Genomic DNA, 15,227 nt, shown 5'->3' on the forward strand with positions numbered 1-15,227 from the left:
GCCTTGGTGGGGACGAGGGGGTCTGGGCTGACCTGTCGGACCCTCCTCCCAGATCAGGGCACTGGGCCAGTAGTCACAGTAAATGAGTAATTAACAAATTCTCCTACTCTGGGTGGTGTTGTCTCAGGTGACAAGCAGGCCTGGCATGTTTCCCTGTCTACCTGGAGCGTGGTTAACCCCCTCTGAGCACAGCTCCCCTGAGTGTGGATGTCAGCATAACAGTCCCATTTCACGGGAATGTGGGAGCATCTGGGCCCCATGAAGCAGGGCAAGCAGTGTGGTGCTTGGCGGGTGCCCCACGCCCGGATCCAGTGCTCAGCCAGCCCCTGACCGTGGCGGCTTTGAAACCCTTCAGAACCATCTCAGGCTTTCCGGCTGCCCGTCCAGCTGCTCTAGGCTGGGCCCTCCCCCAACTCATCCCCCAAACCAAGACGATTGACAGGAGCCTCAGGCTTTCCCCATCTGAGGCAAAGGGGAGCGTAGTAGGTGCCGTGCACGCACGTGAACCATCTACAAACAAGGCTGTAGCTAAAGAGGGCCAGGCCTCTCCAGGGCGGGGGAACCCAGGGGTGAGGTGTTCCTCTGTGATCGGAAACCTCCATGCAACTGCCAGGAATGTTCTGTGCCCTCTGCGGGGTGGAGACTCTAGAGGCTTACAACTGCAACGCGGCAGGGGGTGCCCAAGAGGCCGAGAGAAGCCAGCCAGTATGCAGTTAGGAGGAGGGCTTTGCCACGGAATCCCCGCTCCCGCTCCGGCTGGGCCTTTTGACACAGTGTGACCCGGGGCCGGCGTCCTCCCCTCTCTGAGCCTCTGTTTCCTCATCTGGTCCCTGCCCCATGGGGTCACCATGGCAGGAAAGGAGAATGTGGGAACACCACCAGAGCCGGCAGCTGCGAGGGACGACGGGACCCTCGGCTCGGGGTGTGTCGTGGGGCCCTGAGGACCAGCCCCCAGGGCCCGTGCCCCACGGGGAGGGCGGGGACGGGTACTCACTGATCTTGCAGGGAGGGGTCACCTCCAGGCACTCCTTGTGTGCCCCGACGCCACACTTGGTGCACAGGTAACCCTGGTAGAAGGTGCCTCTGTGCCGGGGTGGGAGGGGGGAGGGGCAGGAGGTGAGGTGGACCACCAGACCCACCTTGCCTCCTGCCCCCCGAGCATCACCCCTCAAAGCCCTGGGGCCCAGGACCCCCGCCCTGATGCGCAGTCTGGTGCTGGCCCTCCCCTTGGACGGTCCCCGGCCTGGCTTTGCCATCCCTACAGGGGGCCCTGGGCACCCACGGGGACAGTCACCTCCCCTCCCGGCTAGATCCCAAACGTCCGAGGGCCGGCTGCCTCCCACACGATGGGGTGTCTCCCCGGGTCCCTGGGGCCCAGCACGGCGTTGGCCTAGGGGTGCTTGGCGGCGATGGGGGCACAGCAGAGGGGCAGCAACAGGCTCCCTCGGGGGCCGGGAGAGGGCCCTCACCTGAGGAACATCCTACAGGCTTTGCAGTTGGTGGTCTTATCAAACGTGTACATCTGGAAGCTGTGGTGGTTGGCGTTGGCTTTGTCTGGCTTGATGTTTGACCTGATGGGAGGGAAAGCGGGCTGCGAGGGAAAGCGGGCTCCAGGTTCCCTGAGCCCCCCCAAAACGGGAGCCGCCAAACCAGCCGGGCTCCGGAACGCGGCCAGGAGTCAGGAGGCCAGGACTCAGAGCCAGGATCTGCCCCGACACCCGGGCAGACCCGAGGGGCCCTGACACCCCGGGGAGGATGAAGGGTCCGAGTGGGAGCTTTCGAGAACCTTCTGGGGTGATGGTTAAGGGCTGTATCTGGACAGGGCTTGGGTGTGGGCCGCTGCAAGCGTTTGTCGTGACTCAGCAAACCGCACCCAGGATGTCACTGTGTGCGAGCCTGAGATATAAAAATCTAAACAAATCGTGACGTCATGATGGGCACCCTCACTTGCACTGATGTCTGCAATTCACTACAAAACGTCCACTAGCAGACGGCACCAGGGCTGGGGGGACGGCACGTGACAGAGAACAGCACAAGACGTGAACGGAGGAGGCCGGGCATTTACCATGACGTTCTTTCAACTTGGATTAATACTTGAAAATTTTCATGAGAATGGTGGGGAGAAAATTACAACCCTAGAAAGCCTTGGGGCCCACCGCCTGGCTGCCATCTATTCTGATGTGTCCCACGTGGGACCCCGCTGGATCCTCCCAATAATCCCAGAACCTGGGCCCTCCCTTCATGTGCATCTCACCAGGAGGAAGAGGCCAGGGAGGTGAGTGCACCTGCCCAGAGGCCCCCCAGGACCTGCCACCCTGGCCTGAAGGTCTGATGTGGCCAGGGACCCCCATGATCACCTTTCTCTGTTGGGCTAACTGGGGCTCCTCCTAGATTTCAAGGAAAAACAGCTCTGGGGCTTTTCCCCAAAGGTGACAATCCACCGGCCTGTAAGGGCCCAGGGATCTGGGTCACCGTGAGTCCATCTGGCACCATGGCCATTCCTGGCCACTCGCTGCTCTGCCGGTCAGGTGTGGGAGGCTCGGCCCCAGGGGGAGGGCCCTCTGGCCACTGTAGATTAAAGAGCGAGGCTGCCACCCGGGGGGCAGGGGCTGGCATCCCAGGGGGGCGGGTTCCCTGGGAAAAATCCACGTAGCATACCACCCCCATGCCGCTGCCATGGCGGACTCACATGGCCATCTCAAACTGTTCCATCCACTTCCTCTTCATGTCTTCCGTCTTGCAGAAAAACTGGAAGCCTTGCTTGCCTTGAAGGTGAATTAGATAGAAGCCATAGGACCACTGTGGGAGGAGACAGGGGACACGCTTGCAACGGGCATGGCTAGGTGCACACAGGTGCACGGGCACATGTACAGGCACACTCATGCCTGGGCCTGTATGTGCACACGTGTGTATGTGTATGCAGCCTCTAACGAGATGTCTTGGGACCCATCTCCAACCCCCTCCAAGGTGCACCCTCAACTGAGGTCTCTGCTGGTTTAGCCCAGGCCACCTCTAATGACCCGCGTTGAGGTGCTTACCTGGGGCCCCTCCAGGACGCCAGCCCACCCACTTTCACTTCCTAAATGTGATGCCAAAAAAGCTCACTGGTCTGAATTAGAACAACAAAAAAAAACAAAAAAGGCAGAGGAGGCCATGGGCCTGGGGAGCTGCAGCAAAGTCGGCCCAGCCTTCCCACCCCTCAGCCACCACCAGGCCCGGCTATCGCTCGGGGCTTCTAAAGGGGCCCAGGAAGAAGAGCCTGGGAAGTCTGAGCCCATCTGTGTTAGGAAAGACGGAGGGGAAAAAGGAAAAGAGGGAAGGAGGGAGGGAAAGAAGAAAGAGAGAACAAAGGGCGGCAGAGAGAGAACAGGCAAAACGCCAGTGGCTCTGAAACCACCCAGGTCCTTAACCTCCAGGGACCGGGAGTGGGTGGGGCAGGCAGGAGGGGGGGTTTCACTTGACACCCTGTGCAGCCGGCAAATCTGTTATCATAAATACATGTCTCCTCTTAATCCAGACACTGAGGGGAGGAAGGAGGAGGACGCCAGGAACCCAGCCGGCTCAGGCCCACCCGGCTCCCCAGACCCCACTCCCAGCTCAAGGAGGAAGTGCCAGCATCGGGCCGGAGGTGAGGAAGGCAGCGAGCTCGTGAGCGTCAGGGGCTTACCATTTTCCCGTGAGACTAGGAAGCGCGGAGAGGAAAGGAAAAGGGGAGACGAGGTCATCAAGAGGCCTGGCCCAGCCCCGCGGGGGTGCCGCGACCCAGGACGCTGCCCACTGCCAAGTGCCCCAGGACGGGACCACCATGGCAGGGGCCTTCCTCCCACAGGGGCAGGTGCCGGGGTGGAACTTGGGGGGCTTCGTCTTCAGCCCTGAGCCTGGGAGGTGGCCTCAGGTCACTGCCTCTGGGGCCCCAGTGGCCTGTTTTGGACATCAGGGCTAGGCAGGTCACCCCCAATAGCTCTTCCAGGTGGTACCTGCATTCTACCTGTAAGCTCAGGAGTCCAGGCTCTTTTAGCACTTTGGTTCCTGGCACCCACACCCAGCCCAGGGCTGCACACAATAGGTACTCAAGCACTGGGTGCAGAAGCAGGACTGAACCAGAGAGCACAGCAGCCCCATCTCAGCATCCACGGCCCCACCAGCAGCATCCACGGCCCCACCCCCAGCAGCCATGGCCCCACCCCCAACAGCCATGGCCCCACCCCTAGCAGCCATGGCCCCACCCCAGGAGCCATGGCCCCACCCCAGCAGCCATGGCCCCACCCCCAGCAGCCATGGCCCCTCCCTCACCAGCCACGGCCCCACCCCCAGCAGCCACAGCCCACCGGCTGGACATCAGAGTCCCACAAGCCACAGCAAGGCCCACCCAGTGCCCTCCTCCAAAGCGGGAGGGCTGGGGAGGGGCAGGAGGGTCTGCTTGCTGCAGGGGGCCACATGGGCCAGGCGGCCAAGGTCTAAGGCTGGGCTCTCACCAGCGGCCTCAGGCCAGGCCCCTCTGCTCAGTGTCCTCACTGGGGAACTGCAGTCTGGATCGTGCCCCCCCGACCCCCGCTGGGAAAGACTCAGACAAAAGGCCAGGGGGGGTGCCGGGCCCAGCACAGAGCAGGTGGAGGCCAGCCCACCTGACCACGCTTTCTCTGGCCACCCCACAACTCCTCCCTCAGGGGGGGTCAGTGCCTGCCCCGCACCGGGCGGCCCAGCCTTAGGAGCCCCTCTGTCACCACCAGGAAGCCGGGGGCTCACCTTCTTGACATCCTTGTTGTTCATGGGGTCGTCGGTCATCTTGTGGAAAAGCAGCTCGATGATCTCCTTCAGCTCGTAGCTGTAGCCCCTCCTCTTGCACACAATGACCACCTTGTCAAACAGGAACAGGTACCTGGCCCGACAGCGTGGCCAGGGGCCCGTCAGCACAGCAAGCGCACTGGGGTCCGAGGCCGTGGGACAGCTGCGGGCACCTGGGTGGGCAGTGCGAGGGCTGCTCCCTCCCCGAGCCTGAGCCCCTCCCCCTGCCTGGTCCACTCGCTAACTCTGACCCCTCGGCCCGGTCTTGGATCCTCCACACCCCTGCCCCCGCTGGCCTTCCTCACAGCACTGGCCTCTGCCGGTCGCTGCCCATTTACACGTCCATCCTCCACTGGATTGGGAGCCGCGTGGGGCAGGGCTCATGTCTCCTGTGACCCTGGGCACGGCCCCAGGCCTTGGACGCAGCAGGTGTGTGTAGAGGACTTGCCAGCCCCCCGGGAGCTTTCGCGTCGCGGCTCGCACTCCTGCCCAGTCCTTTGGCAAACAGCTCACACGGCCGCTCCCAGGAGCCCGTGCGCTCGCAGGCCGGGCCTCTGGCTGTCCCCCAGCCCGGCCTGTCCAGTGCCGGCCACAGGCAGGGCAGCCCCACGGGCGTGGCAGCCACTGGCCGTCGCTCTCACCAGGAAGGAAGGAAGCAAGGAAAAGGGAGCAACCCAGAGCCAAGTCCACATGAGAAGCTGTTTCCAGACCCGCTGGGGAGCAGGGTGCCCTGGAGCGGCGTGTCTGACTCAGGGGTGCCACCCAGCCCGGCACCCACTCCGCTCACCTGTCTTGCTTGGTGTGGTTGACTATGGACCGGACCTTCAGTTCCCCGTCGATCTTTGGTCTCCCAAATTCCTCCAGTTTCACTTGCTGGGAAAGAAAGGGCAAGACCGTTAGCCCCGGTGCCAGAGCAAGTTCCCTACGTGGAGAGCAAGGCAGGTGGGCACGCGTCCGGGGCGGCCGTTTTCCGCAGAAACCGAAGGCGGGAGCGATGTGAGACGAGCCCCCCTGGTTCCCGGCTGGTGCTGAGGACAGAAGCGGACAGGGAGGAAGTGGGCCTGCAGACGCCGCGCCCCACAGACCCAGCCCTGCTGAGGACTCCCTCCAGCTCTGCAGCAACAAAGGGTGATTGATGGTGTGGGTCAGTTAGCAGGCCACCGTTGTTATGGAGCCAGAGCGGGGACCTGGTGGGAAACGCCAGACGCCCGACCCCGAGAAACCAAGTTAAAAAGAGAACAAACAGCGCTTATCAGATAGAGGGCGGGCAGGGCGCGGGGGTCCTGCCGGTGGTTCATCGACCACAGGAAGAGCCTTCGAGTTGAACCCCCTCTCTGGTTTGCAAGGATTTCATTTTCGTTTTCTGCCTGGTTTGCATCTCTGCTCTGCTCTGATTCAGAGAGACGTCTCTGGGCACGTTCCCTGTGCGGTCTGGGCACGTTCCCTGTGCGGTCTACGCGGACGGAACAGGAAGGAGAGGATGCCGCAAAACGCTATCAGGCCAGCCCGCCTGGCGCTACAACGGGGGCTCTCAGCAACTTCTTTCAGAGTTTTCTGCATTTTCCAGGATCTGCCTGAGCAAAACGAAGAACGCAGCGTGGGTGTCACCCAGGGTGGGACCGGCACCCTGCTTAGTGACTCAGGGCCTCTGTGTGTCATCTCCAAAGTGTGGGAAGAAAGGCACCAGCTCCACCTGCTGGGATGGGGTCCGGAAAAAACCACATGGCTGGGCAGAGCAGGGTGCCTAGCCCACAGGAACACTCCACACCTGCTCACCTGCTGTTTAACTTTTGTCATTTGATGAGCAAGAATTAGTCGTATGTAAAAACTTAAAAAAAAAAAGTCTTCGTGTCACAAAAGTAGTGCCCATCCATCCATCGTATAGCATGTTGAAAACATCCAACGCTCAACGAGGGGAAAACCAACAGCCCCAGGCCCCACCAGGCATTAACACCACTGCTAACGGGCACAGCCATCCTTAACCTCCTCTGCCCTCTGAAAGGAAAGAAAAATGGCGTCGGGTCGTAATGCTGTTCGGCGACTTCTTTTTTCTTTGCTGGACGACACATCACGATTGTTTTCACGCCACGTGCCTGTACCACAGTCCTATTTCGGCTCTTCTGACCCTGGTCGGCGAGGACCAGACAAATGGGCACCAGGTGTCAGCCTGGGCATGTGGGGCTTCCTTTGCAAAAGCTTCTGTGCTGATTTGCTTTTGACAGACACTCACCCGGACTCTAAAAGTTCAGGGACCAGAGAGTGAAAATGCATGTAAACCAGTGGGTTCTCAGCCAGGGGTGATTCTGTACCCAGGGGACATCTCGTGATGTCGGGAGTTGTATTTGGTGGCCATGACTTGGGCCCCTGAAGGGTGGGGATGCTACCAGCATCTAGTGGACAGAGTCCAGGGGTGCAGCTCAACATCCCACAATGCACGGGACAGGCCCCACAACAGAGAATGGTCCAGCCCCAAATGTCAACAGTGCCGAGGCGGAGAAACCCTGTTTAGACATTCAGCAGATCAGCGTGAGGCTGGTACTGGTTGGCACAGGCAGGGAAGTGCCCGCTTCCTGGGATGGCCCAGCCCCTCGCCCCGCAGGACACAGTGGTTCACCCAACGCCCTGAGGCTGAGCCTCTGATGGACCAGGATGAGGATAAGTTCCCATGAGGTGTCAGCCCTGCCTGCTAGAGGTCAAGGGGCAGGGGAGAACTCAAGGGCAACTCCTGGGCAGGGTGACCAAACCCTCTCTATTGTCCCTCATGGGGGCAGGAGATGTGGGTGAGCCAGGGGTCCCAGAGCGTCAGGAGCCTCACGCTCCCCCGGGCGTCGCACTGTCCTCTTGGACCCAAGAGAGTCCAGGTCCAGGCCGGGGAGGGAGGGCAGAGCAGCCAATACCGTTCCTCTCCTCGGGCCCTCAGCCAGTGGCCACCTTTGTGCACAGGGCCCCTGGGCTGGTCTCGGTGCACAGCCTGGCAGTGCAAGGTCAGCCTCCGCTCCAGAAGCTGCTCCACACTCTCGGCGGAGAGCGCTCAGCACGGCTGCACGTGCCTCCACGACCCAGACGGACGGAGCGTGTGGTTACCCTTCCGCTTATTCAATGCTGAGATTGTGAAAGTCATTTTTTTTTTTTTTTTTTTGTGGTACGCGGGCCTCTCACTGCTGTGGCCTCTCCCATTGCAGAGCACAGGCTCCGGACGCGCAGGCTCAGCGGCCATGGCTCACGGGCCCAGTCGCTCTGCAGCATGTGGGATCTTCCCGGACCGGGACACGAACCCGTGTCCCCTGCATCGGCAGGCGGACCCTCAACCACTGTGCCACCAGGGAAGCCCGTGAAAGTCATTTTTTAAAACATGCATATATGGCCGTGATTGTCTTCGCCGTCTGGGGAGCCAGCGCACTTACCAGGTTCTCTATGGAACTCTGAAACTCGCCAATTTTCTTCAGGGTCTCTTTGTCTCGTTTCACTTCGTTGATGTACATCGCCAGGTCCTGGGACACAACAGAGGTGGGGAGCGGGTCAGCAGGCCCACGCTGGGCAGGGCGTGAGGGGGCTCAGCCACGAACCCCACGGCACCGTCCAAGGGCTGGGCATCTCCAAAGCACCGTCCACTGTCCCCAGAGGTGGCTGGCCCTCGAAATGACCGCAGGGGTGAGAAGCGTCACCCCACTTGACAAACGAGGCAGAAAAGCTGCGCCCCATTGGTGGGCCAGGAAATCCCTCCTCCTAGAACAGCTTCGTTCCACCCTGTCACTCGGCCACCTTCTAGGTCGGAATAGAAGGAAAACAACCATGTCGACCTGGACCAGCCAGTTCTTGGCCCTACAGAGCCTGGGTGGAAGAAGGGCAACCCCACCGCGCAGCCCGGCTACCCACAGGCTGCAGTCTCCTGCTGGCCACCAGGGGGCACTGCCCGCCACGATCCAGAGGGCCCAGCAGGACAGGCACCCAGAGCCCAGGGTGGAGCCCCTGAGCCAGGCGGTGGGTAGGGGGTGAGAGCTGGTTCCAGCCTCCCCTCCAGTGCCTCCTGCCCGTCCACACAGGGAGCCCACTGGCCAGGCAGAATCTGAGACCCCTAGGCAGGAACATAACAAGATGGGCCTGGTGAGCCGTGCAACCACTGGGGCCTCCATGGCACAGGCCACAGAGTTCGCACAGGACTTGGACTAAGGCTCTCCAGGAGGACAGGCTGCTCAGAGAAGCTCCAGACACAGACGGCCGAGCAGTGGGGGGACAGAAGCCAGAGAGGGGGCGATCTCCCTGGGAAGGTCACTTGGCAAAGATGGAGGATGCACAGGTCGTTGCCAGGTGACAAGGACAGGTTCAGCCGGAGTCGACACACAGGTGGGAAAGAACGGAGCACCTTCAGGGGCCTGAGCGTGGCCAAGCCTGCCTGGAAGGTGGGGCGTTAGGGGTAAACATGACTGCAAAGCCAGCGCGGCTCTGGAGGCCTGCGTGCCGGGGTGAGGGTCTGGGCCTGACTCAGCAGGCAGTGGGGAGCCACAGAAGGGTTCTAAGAGGGGGAGGGACGTGAGCTGGGCTCTCCTTCTGGGTGCTGAGCTGTAAAGTGGGCTTCGATGGACAGAGGGAGGAGAGGAGAGGCGCTGTGCCTGGGTGGAGTGGGCATTTCAGAAGCAGATGCCACACACTGGGCAGCAGGCCGGGGAGGGCCAGATGGCCCAGCACTGAGTCAGGTGCCTGGATTCCGGCGACAGTCTGGCAGACAGTCAGGGAAGCAGCGAGAGGAAGGGAGGCCTGGGGGGTTGGGGTCGCTGTGGGCCAGGGGAGGCTAGAGAAGAGAAGCCTTACGGAAGCCCCTCCACCCGCCCCCTCTGCCCCTGGTGGGTCCCATCCACCGCCCTGCCCCTGCTCTGACTCTTGCCGTCCCAGGAAGATCTACGTCTCCGATCGCCAAGGTAAGGGTGTTAGCGAACCCAGGTCCAGTCAAAGAGGGCGGGCACGGCCCATGAAGCCCCAGGCTGGCCCGGCCTCTCCCCTGCCTCGGTTCACCCACCTGCATGGCCTCCAGCGCTTCTTTGAGCTGCAGCCTCTCGGGCCGGTCGGTGGAATGGCTCAGAAGTTCCTGGGGGCGGGTGAGGCGTGGGTGACCACTCAGGGGTCCCAGCCTGGGCCCGCTCCCCCCCAGGCCCCGGGTGTGCAGACAGAGCCAGGCCCTTGGGACAAAGCCCTCCGCCCCGCCCCCAGGCTCTGGTCCAGTCGCCCAACTCCGGCAGACAGACAGTGAGCCCTCCCCCAGGGGACACACGGCTTCGAGGCGAGGTGTCTCCAACTCTTGTGGATAACGGGGGGGGGGGGGGGGCGGGGCGGGGGGACATTAAGACAGCACAAAGCCAGGGGCTGAGCTAACAGGTGACCTGCTGATTCATTAAAGGGCTTTGCCTGGCACCTCACAGAAACCACTGTCCCCCGTGCAGGTCTGTCTGTCCCGAAGGACTTCCTGTTTCTGTGGCTACCAGGAAGCTCAGCGACTGGGTTAAGAGATGAGCCCCAGGAGCTCTTATTTCTGGCCTGAGGATGCTTTTCCGTCTCTCTCGGTTTTTCTTTTCTCTTACTGATTTAAATAATAATTTTCCTTGTATACTAACTGACAAATACTCATAATACATACAAATACTGCGTAGCGCCTGATACTTATTTTGCAGTTTTTAGGCGCTAAGCACAGGCTGCCTTACTCTACGTGCTTGTTCATTTGTCACCCTGACCTGTCTGTGGGCTCCACCCCACGCCCCGGGGGCTGCTGGGCCCTGACCCACTCCAGCCAGTCTCACCTTGAGGAGCAGGTGGTATTTGAGCACCCTCTGCATGGGGACCACCAGCAGGTCCTGCAGCTTAAACTTCCCGTCTTGGACCTTCAGGGTACATTCCTGGGTGTCGGGGGAGCAGCAGGTGGATTTAGAGCATCCTTGCCCGGGGACACCGGACCCCAACACTCCCATCCCCCAGCCTCGGGACGGGGGCAGACCCAAGCCCTGAACTGGGGCCCAGGTGTCTGGTCTTCCCCTGGTCCGGCTCCCAGAGACCCTCCCCAAACCAGGCGTGTGCAGAGGGGTGGGCTTCACAGCAGGCGGGCAGGAGGCTTGCTGCCCCTCACAGCCTCAGGGGTCTGCAGTGGCCACATGGGGGGTGTTCTGAGTGACGCCTGGCCTGGGGTCTACCAGAGACACTGGGGGAGGCCAGCTCACACTAAGGGGGCACCGCCCTCAGGAACCAGGCGCTCCCCACTGGTTGCCTGGACACACGAGGGCATCGGGCCTCTCCGAGGGGCGAGTCACCCCCAGCACTGCCGGAGCAAAGGGACGTGGCACCAGGAATCACCCTGGGAACCGTCTGACCGGCCAGATACAACATGGGAAGCCCAGCCTCTGGGGGGACGACAGGGCAGGGGTGGGGGGCTCCCAGCAGACGTCCGTCACCTGGGGCCCCCGTGGGGTCCCGATAGGCCAGGGTCAGGGCTCAGTCACAGCCCCCCACTCAGCCGGATCTAGTCCGGGGGTTCTGCCACAGCTGCACCCAGGCTGGGCCCTGGCCTGGGATGGTGACCTCCCCCTGCCCACTCTCAACCCCAACAAAATGCAAAGGAAAAAAAATCGTCTGCCAAAAACACCTACAAAAAACGTCCCATCACTGCCCCGTCCCCAGCTTCCCATGAAACGGGTAAGAGGCCAGGGAACTGGAAGCTCGGAAATGGCAAGGGCCAGGCCAGGCCGGGAAGCCCCAGGTACCTCGACTTTCTGTCTGAAGTCCTCCCTGCTGGCGAGAAGCTGGCTCAGCGTGCTCTGGGCATGCTCCATGCGGCTGCAGTACTCCCCGTAGATCAGGAGCCTGGACGGTGGGCACGCACACACACGCACACACACACACACACACACACGGGGTGTGAGCCCGAGCCGCCTTCATGTCAGGCTGTAAGCGCAGCAAGCAGCTCTCTCCCCGTGACAGCTCCTCACGCGTGAGCACATTTCACAGTTTTGTTCTTTCTGTGAGGCTGCTTTCCCTGCCTGCCCTGCCCAGGAGGAGGGCTGCCAGCCGTGTGGAGGGAGGGGCACCCTGCCTTCCCCGAACCCAAGGAGGCCCTCTTCTGTGGTTCTGTTTCAGGTCAGGACCGGCGATAAATACAAACAATGTGACTTCAATGCAAACCCTGCCCGAGAGCCAGCTCCCTCCGTGTGGGAGACGTCTCTTTAAGCCCACACAGCAAGGTTAACAGGAGCCTCTGCCTTGTCTGAGGATCGAGGCTGCATTACTGGGAGAATAAGCTCCAAAAACAGGGAGGTGATTGTCCTCTGCCATTCCGCATTGCTCATACCACACCTGGACACTACCCCATCCTTCATCAGTCATGAGCTGCCGGCATCTTGCCCCTTGAATTCCTCAATGGCTTCTGCTGCCCTCATCAAAAAAATTATGGGGCTTCCCTGGTGGCGCAGTGGTTGAGAGTCCGCCTGCCGATGCAGGGGACGCGGGTTTGTGCCCCGGTCCGGAAGGATCCCACATGCCGTGGAGCGGCTGGGCCCGTGAGCCGTGGCCGCTGAGCCTGTGCGTCCGGAGCCTGTGCTCCGCAACGGGAGAGGCCATGACAGTGAGAGGGCCCGCGTACCGCAAAAAAAAAAAAATTATGAATCCCTGTCTTGGCCACCAGATCCTGCAGAACCTGTAACTGCTCCTTGGAGAACCTCCGCTTCGCCCCCTCGGGCCCGCTGCTCCGGCCTCTGCCGGTTCCCCAAACAGTCAGAGCTCCTGGCTCTCCCGCGGCTTCTACTCCCCACGTGGCTCCCCCAGGTCCTCAGGCAGCCCCAGCCTGTGCTACAAGTCCCTGCCCCACATCCCCCTCCCCTTCCCTGGGCTCTCAGGCACTATCACAGCCCACGGTAAGGCTCTTGTCTGTGGACTCATTTCCTAGGGAGAGCTGAGCCTGCTTCGCTCACCATGATGTCCTTGGCCCAGAGCTCTGGAGCTGCACACAGCAGGCACTCCATAAATGCATGCAGAATCGGTAAGCCAGCGAACATCAAGGCCTTGGGGGCTGACTCAGAAATAAGAAGGGACGTGCCAGAAAAGGCGGACGCTGGGGTGGACAGTGATTTGGCAAATGAGGTCTGGTGAAATGCAGCCAGCCCCTCCCCCAAAGGGACCCCAAGAAAAGTGCCTGGACCCCCAATGCCTCGCTGGGCGGGTGACCGTCTGCAGAGCTCTCGGTGCCAGGACGCATTCTGCTTACTGCAGTTCTCCGAGGCGGAGACATCCGTCATTCCCAGAGGAAAGGAGCCCTGGGGGGAGGCCAGCCCGAGGCTGGGTGTAGAGGGTGGAGCGAGGTCTTGTTCACAGGCAAACTGGACCGTGGGGACAAGCCAGGCAGCAGAGCCCTTGCACTGGGGACGTGCAAGGTCCCAGGAGAGGGCAGGTCATCCATCTGTACCTTGGCCACGCGGCCTTGAGCTGCGTTACTGGGCCTCAGTGCCCATCCGACCCCCAGCCAAGGCACAGCACTGACGAGGTGCTGGCAAGTGTCTGCTGTGCCCGTCACCTGGGCGAGGGTCAGGTCTGACAGTCAGCTCAAGTCCACCAGCGGGGCGCCATGGGCTCACCGAGCATGGTGGCTTGCAGCCAAGTGAGAGGAAAACCTTGCTGGGGGTAGAGGGCGGGTTAGGGAGCCGGCCTGACCCCCAGACCTGATCCCCGTCCCCTTGCCCAGGCCGGCCAGCATGCCCACACCTGTGGTGCCTGGAGAAAGCTTGTCTGCTCTCCTCTGGCTGCATCTGCCACCTGCACATGGGCACTGCCTGCTCCCTCATGGCTCCCGGGAGCCCCCCAACTCGTGGCCCCTCAGAAAGCAGGCTTGAGGATCCTTGCCCGTTCAGGAGGCCACAGCTCCTTGCCTGGAGCTACAGGGCGCCTGGGGGAGGCACGTTCAGGTGATCCCAGGTGAAGGCACCTGGGAATGCAGCTGCCTGTGCAGAGTGCTGTGAGCAGAGCTGAGAATTACCTGACGGGCGATGCAGGGGACCCTCCTGCAGATGAGGGGGACACGGACCCAGGGTCCTCACCGGCCCCTGTGGTGCCTTCTACAGCTCCCAGGACCCCTCATCAGACCCCAGGAATCGGTATATATATATATTTTTTGGCTGTGTTGGGTCTTCATTGCTGCGCATGGGCTTTCTCTAGCTGCGGCAAGCGGGGGCTACTCTTCGTGCAGTGCACAGGCTTCTCATTGTGGTGGCTTCCCTTGTTGCGGAGCACGGGCTCTAGGCACGCGGGCTTCAGTAGTTGTGGCACGTAGGCTCAGTAGTTGTGGCACACAGGCTCCAGAGCGCAGGCTCAGTAGTTGTGGCTCACGGGCTTAGTTGCTCTGCGGCATGTGGGATCTAGTTCCCAGACCAGGGCTTGAACCCGTGCCCCCTGCATTGGCAGGCGGATTCTTAACCACTGCGCCACCAGGGAAGCCCCAGGAATCGTTTTTTTTTTTTGCTGTACGCGGGCCTCTCACTGTTGTGGCCTCTCCCGTTGCGGAGCACAGGCTCCGGACGCGCAGGCTCAGCGGCCATGGCTCACGGGCCCAGCCGCTCCGCGCCATCTGGGATCTTCCCGGACCGGGGCACGAACCCGCGTCCCCTGCATCAGCAGGCGGACTCTCAACCACTGCGCCACCAGGGAGGCCCAGGAATTGGTATTTTTAACAGGCTCCCAGGCGGCTTCAACAAGCAGCCAGGCAGAGGCACCAGGAAGACAGAACCTTCAGGCTCCTTCTCCAAAGATTCTACGAGGGACAGAAAACCAGGCACCATCTGCTGATGCATCCCTTGAGATTTCAGTGGCTAAAACCCACCATCTCCCAGGACCCTGCAGTGCTGGCACCTGCGAGCCCGTTACGTCATCTGGCTTTGTCCTCGTCAGCATCCCATCTTGAAGCGCCAGCTGCCGAGGCGCAAAGGGAAGAAGCAGGGCCCGGGCTCTGCGCTGGGATGGCAGAGCCATCCTGACACCTGCCCCCTCACACCTAGTTGGAAGCTTCCAGAATCCCAATCCCCCTGCCAGGCTCCAGCAGGACATTCTAGAGAACAGAAGGCTGCCTCCGTACCCCCTCCGTCAACTGGGGTGACAAACAGAGGCGCTTAAAGCAAACAATCAAATAGATGCACAGGGGCCACGTAATGTATAATTTTTTTAAAAAAAGGTCCCAGTGTTGATTCCTAATGAGTTGTCACTCTCTCCCATTGACAGTCTTGATTCTGGACCAGGGACCCCACTAACGGGCATGATCATCACAGGTGACTTTCTGGCGGGGTGGAGGCCGGCGCCCTCTCTGTGTCTAGACTCAGCCTAACCACCTGGGAGGCGCCTGGAGAAGACGGGCCGCCTCGGATTCTGATGAGAGCATCTACAACCCCTCGGGCTCCACGGACACTTGCCCCGAAGCTGCGGAG

General features: G+C 61.4%; 1 protein-coding gene across 5 annotated transcripts in view; it reads right to left on the bottom strand.

The window, feature by feature from the left end:
* Positions 1 to 15,227, bottom strand: part of VAV2 (vav guanine nucleotide exchange factor 2) — a 176,184-nt gene that overhangs the window by 18,271 nt on the left and 142,686 nt on the right. For all 5 annotated transcript variants that reach the window (XM_082614300.1, XM_082614301.1, XM_082614299.1 and 2 more), the window contains exons 9-17: positions 11,529 to 11,628; positions 10,575 to 10,670; positions 9,800 to 9,868; positions 8,190 to 8,276; positions 5,573 to 5,658; positions 4,747 to 4,879; positions 2,690 to 2,799; positions 1,470 to 1,571; positions 995 to 1,083 (exon numbers count right to left, since the gene is read on the bottom strand). In XM_082614300.1, coding sequence (XP_082470426.1) covers positions 995 to 1,083; positions 1,470 to 1,571; positions 2,690 to 2,799; positions 4,747 to 4,879; positions 5,573 to 5,658; positions 8,190 to 8,276; positions 9,800 to 9,868; positions 10,575 to 10,670; positions 11,529 to 11,628 — 872 coding nt within the window. The remainder of the gene's footprint in view (positions 1 to 994; positions 1,084 to 1,469; positions 1,572 to 2,689; positions 2,800 to 4,746; positions 4,880 to 5,572; positions 5,659 to 8,189; positions 8,277 to 9,799; positions 9,869 to 10,574; positions 10,671 to 11,528; positions 11,629 to 15,227) is intronic.

The sequence above is a fragment of the Mesoplodon mirus genome (genome assembly GCF_964341445.2).
Source record: "Mesoplodon mirus genome assembly, chromosome: 1".
Classification (NCBI taxonomy): Eukaryota; Metazoa; Chordata; class Mammalia; order Artiodactyla; family Ziphiidae; genus Mesoplodon; species Mesoplodon mirus.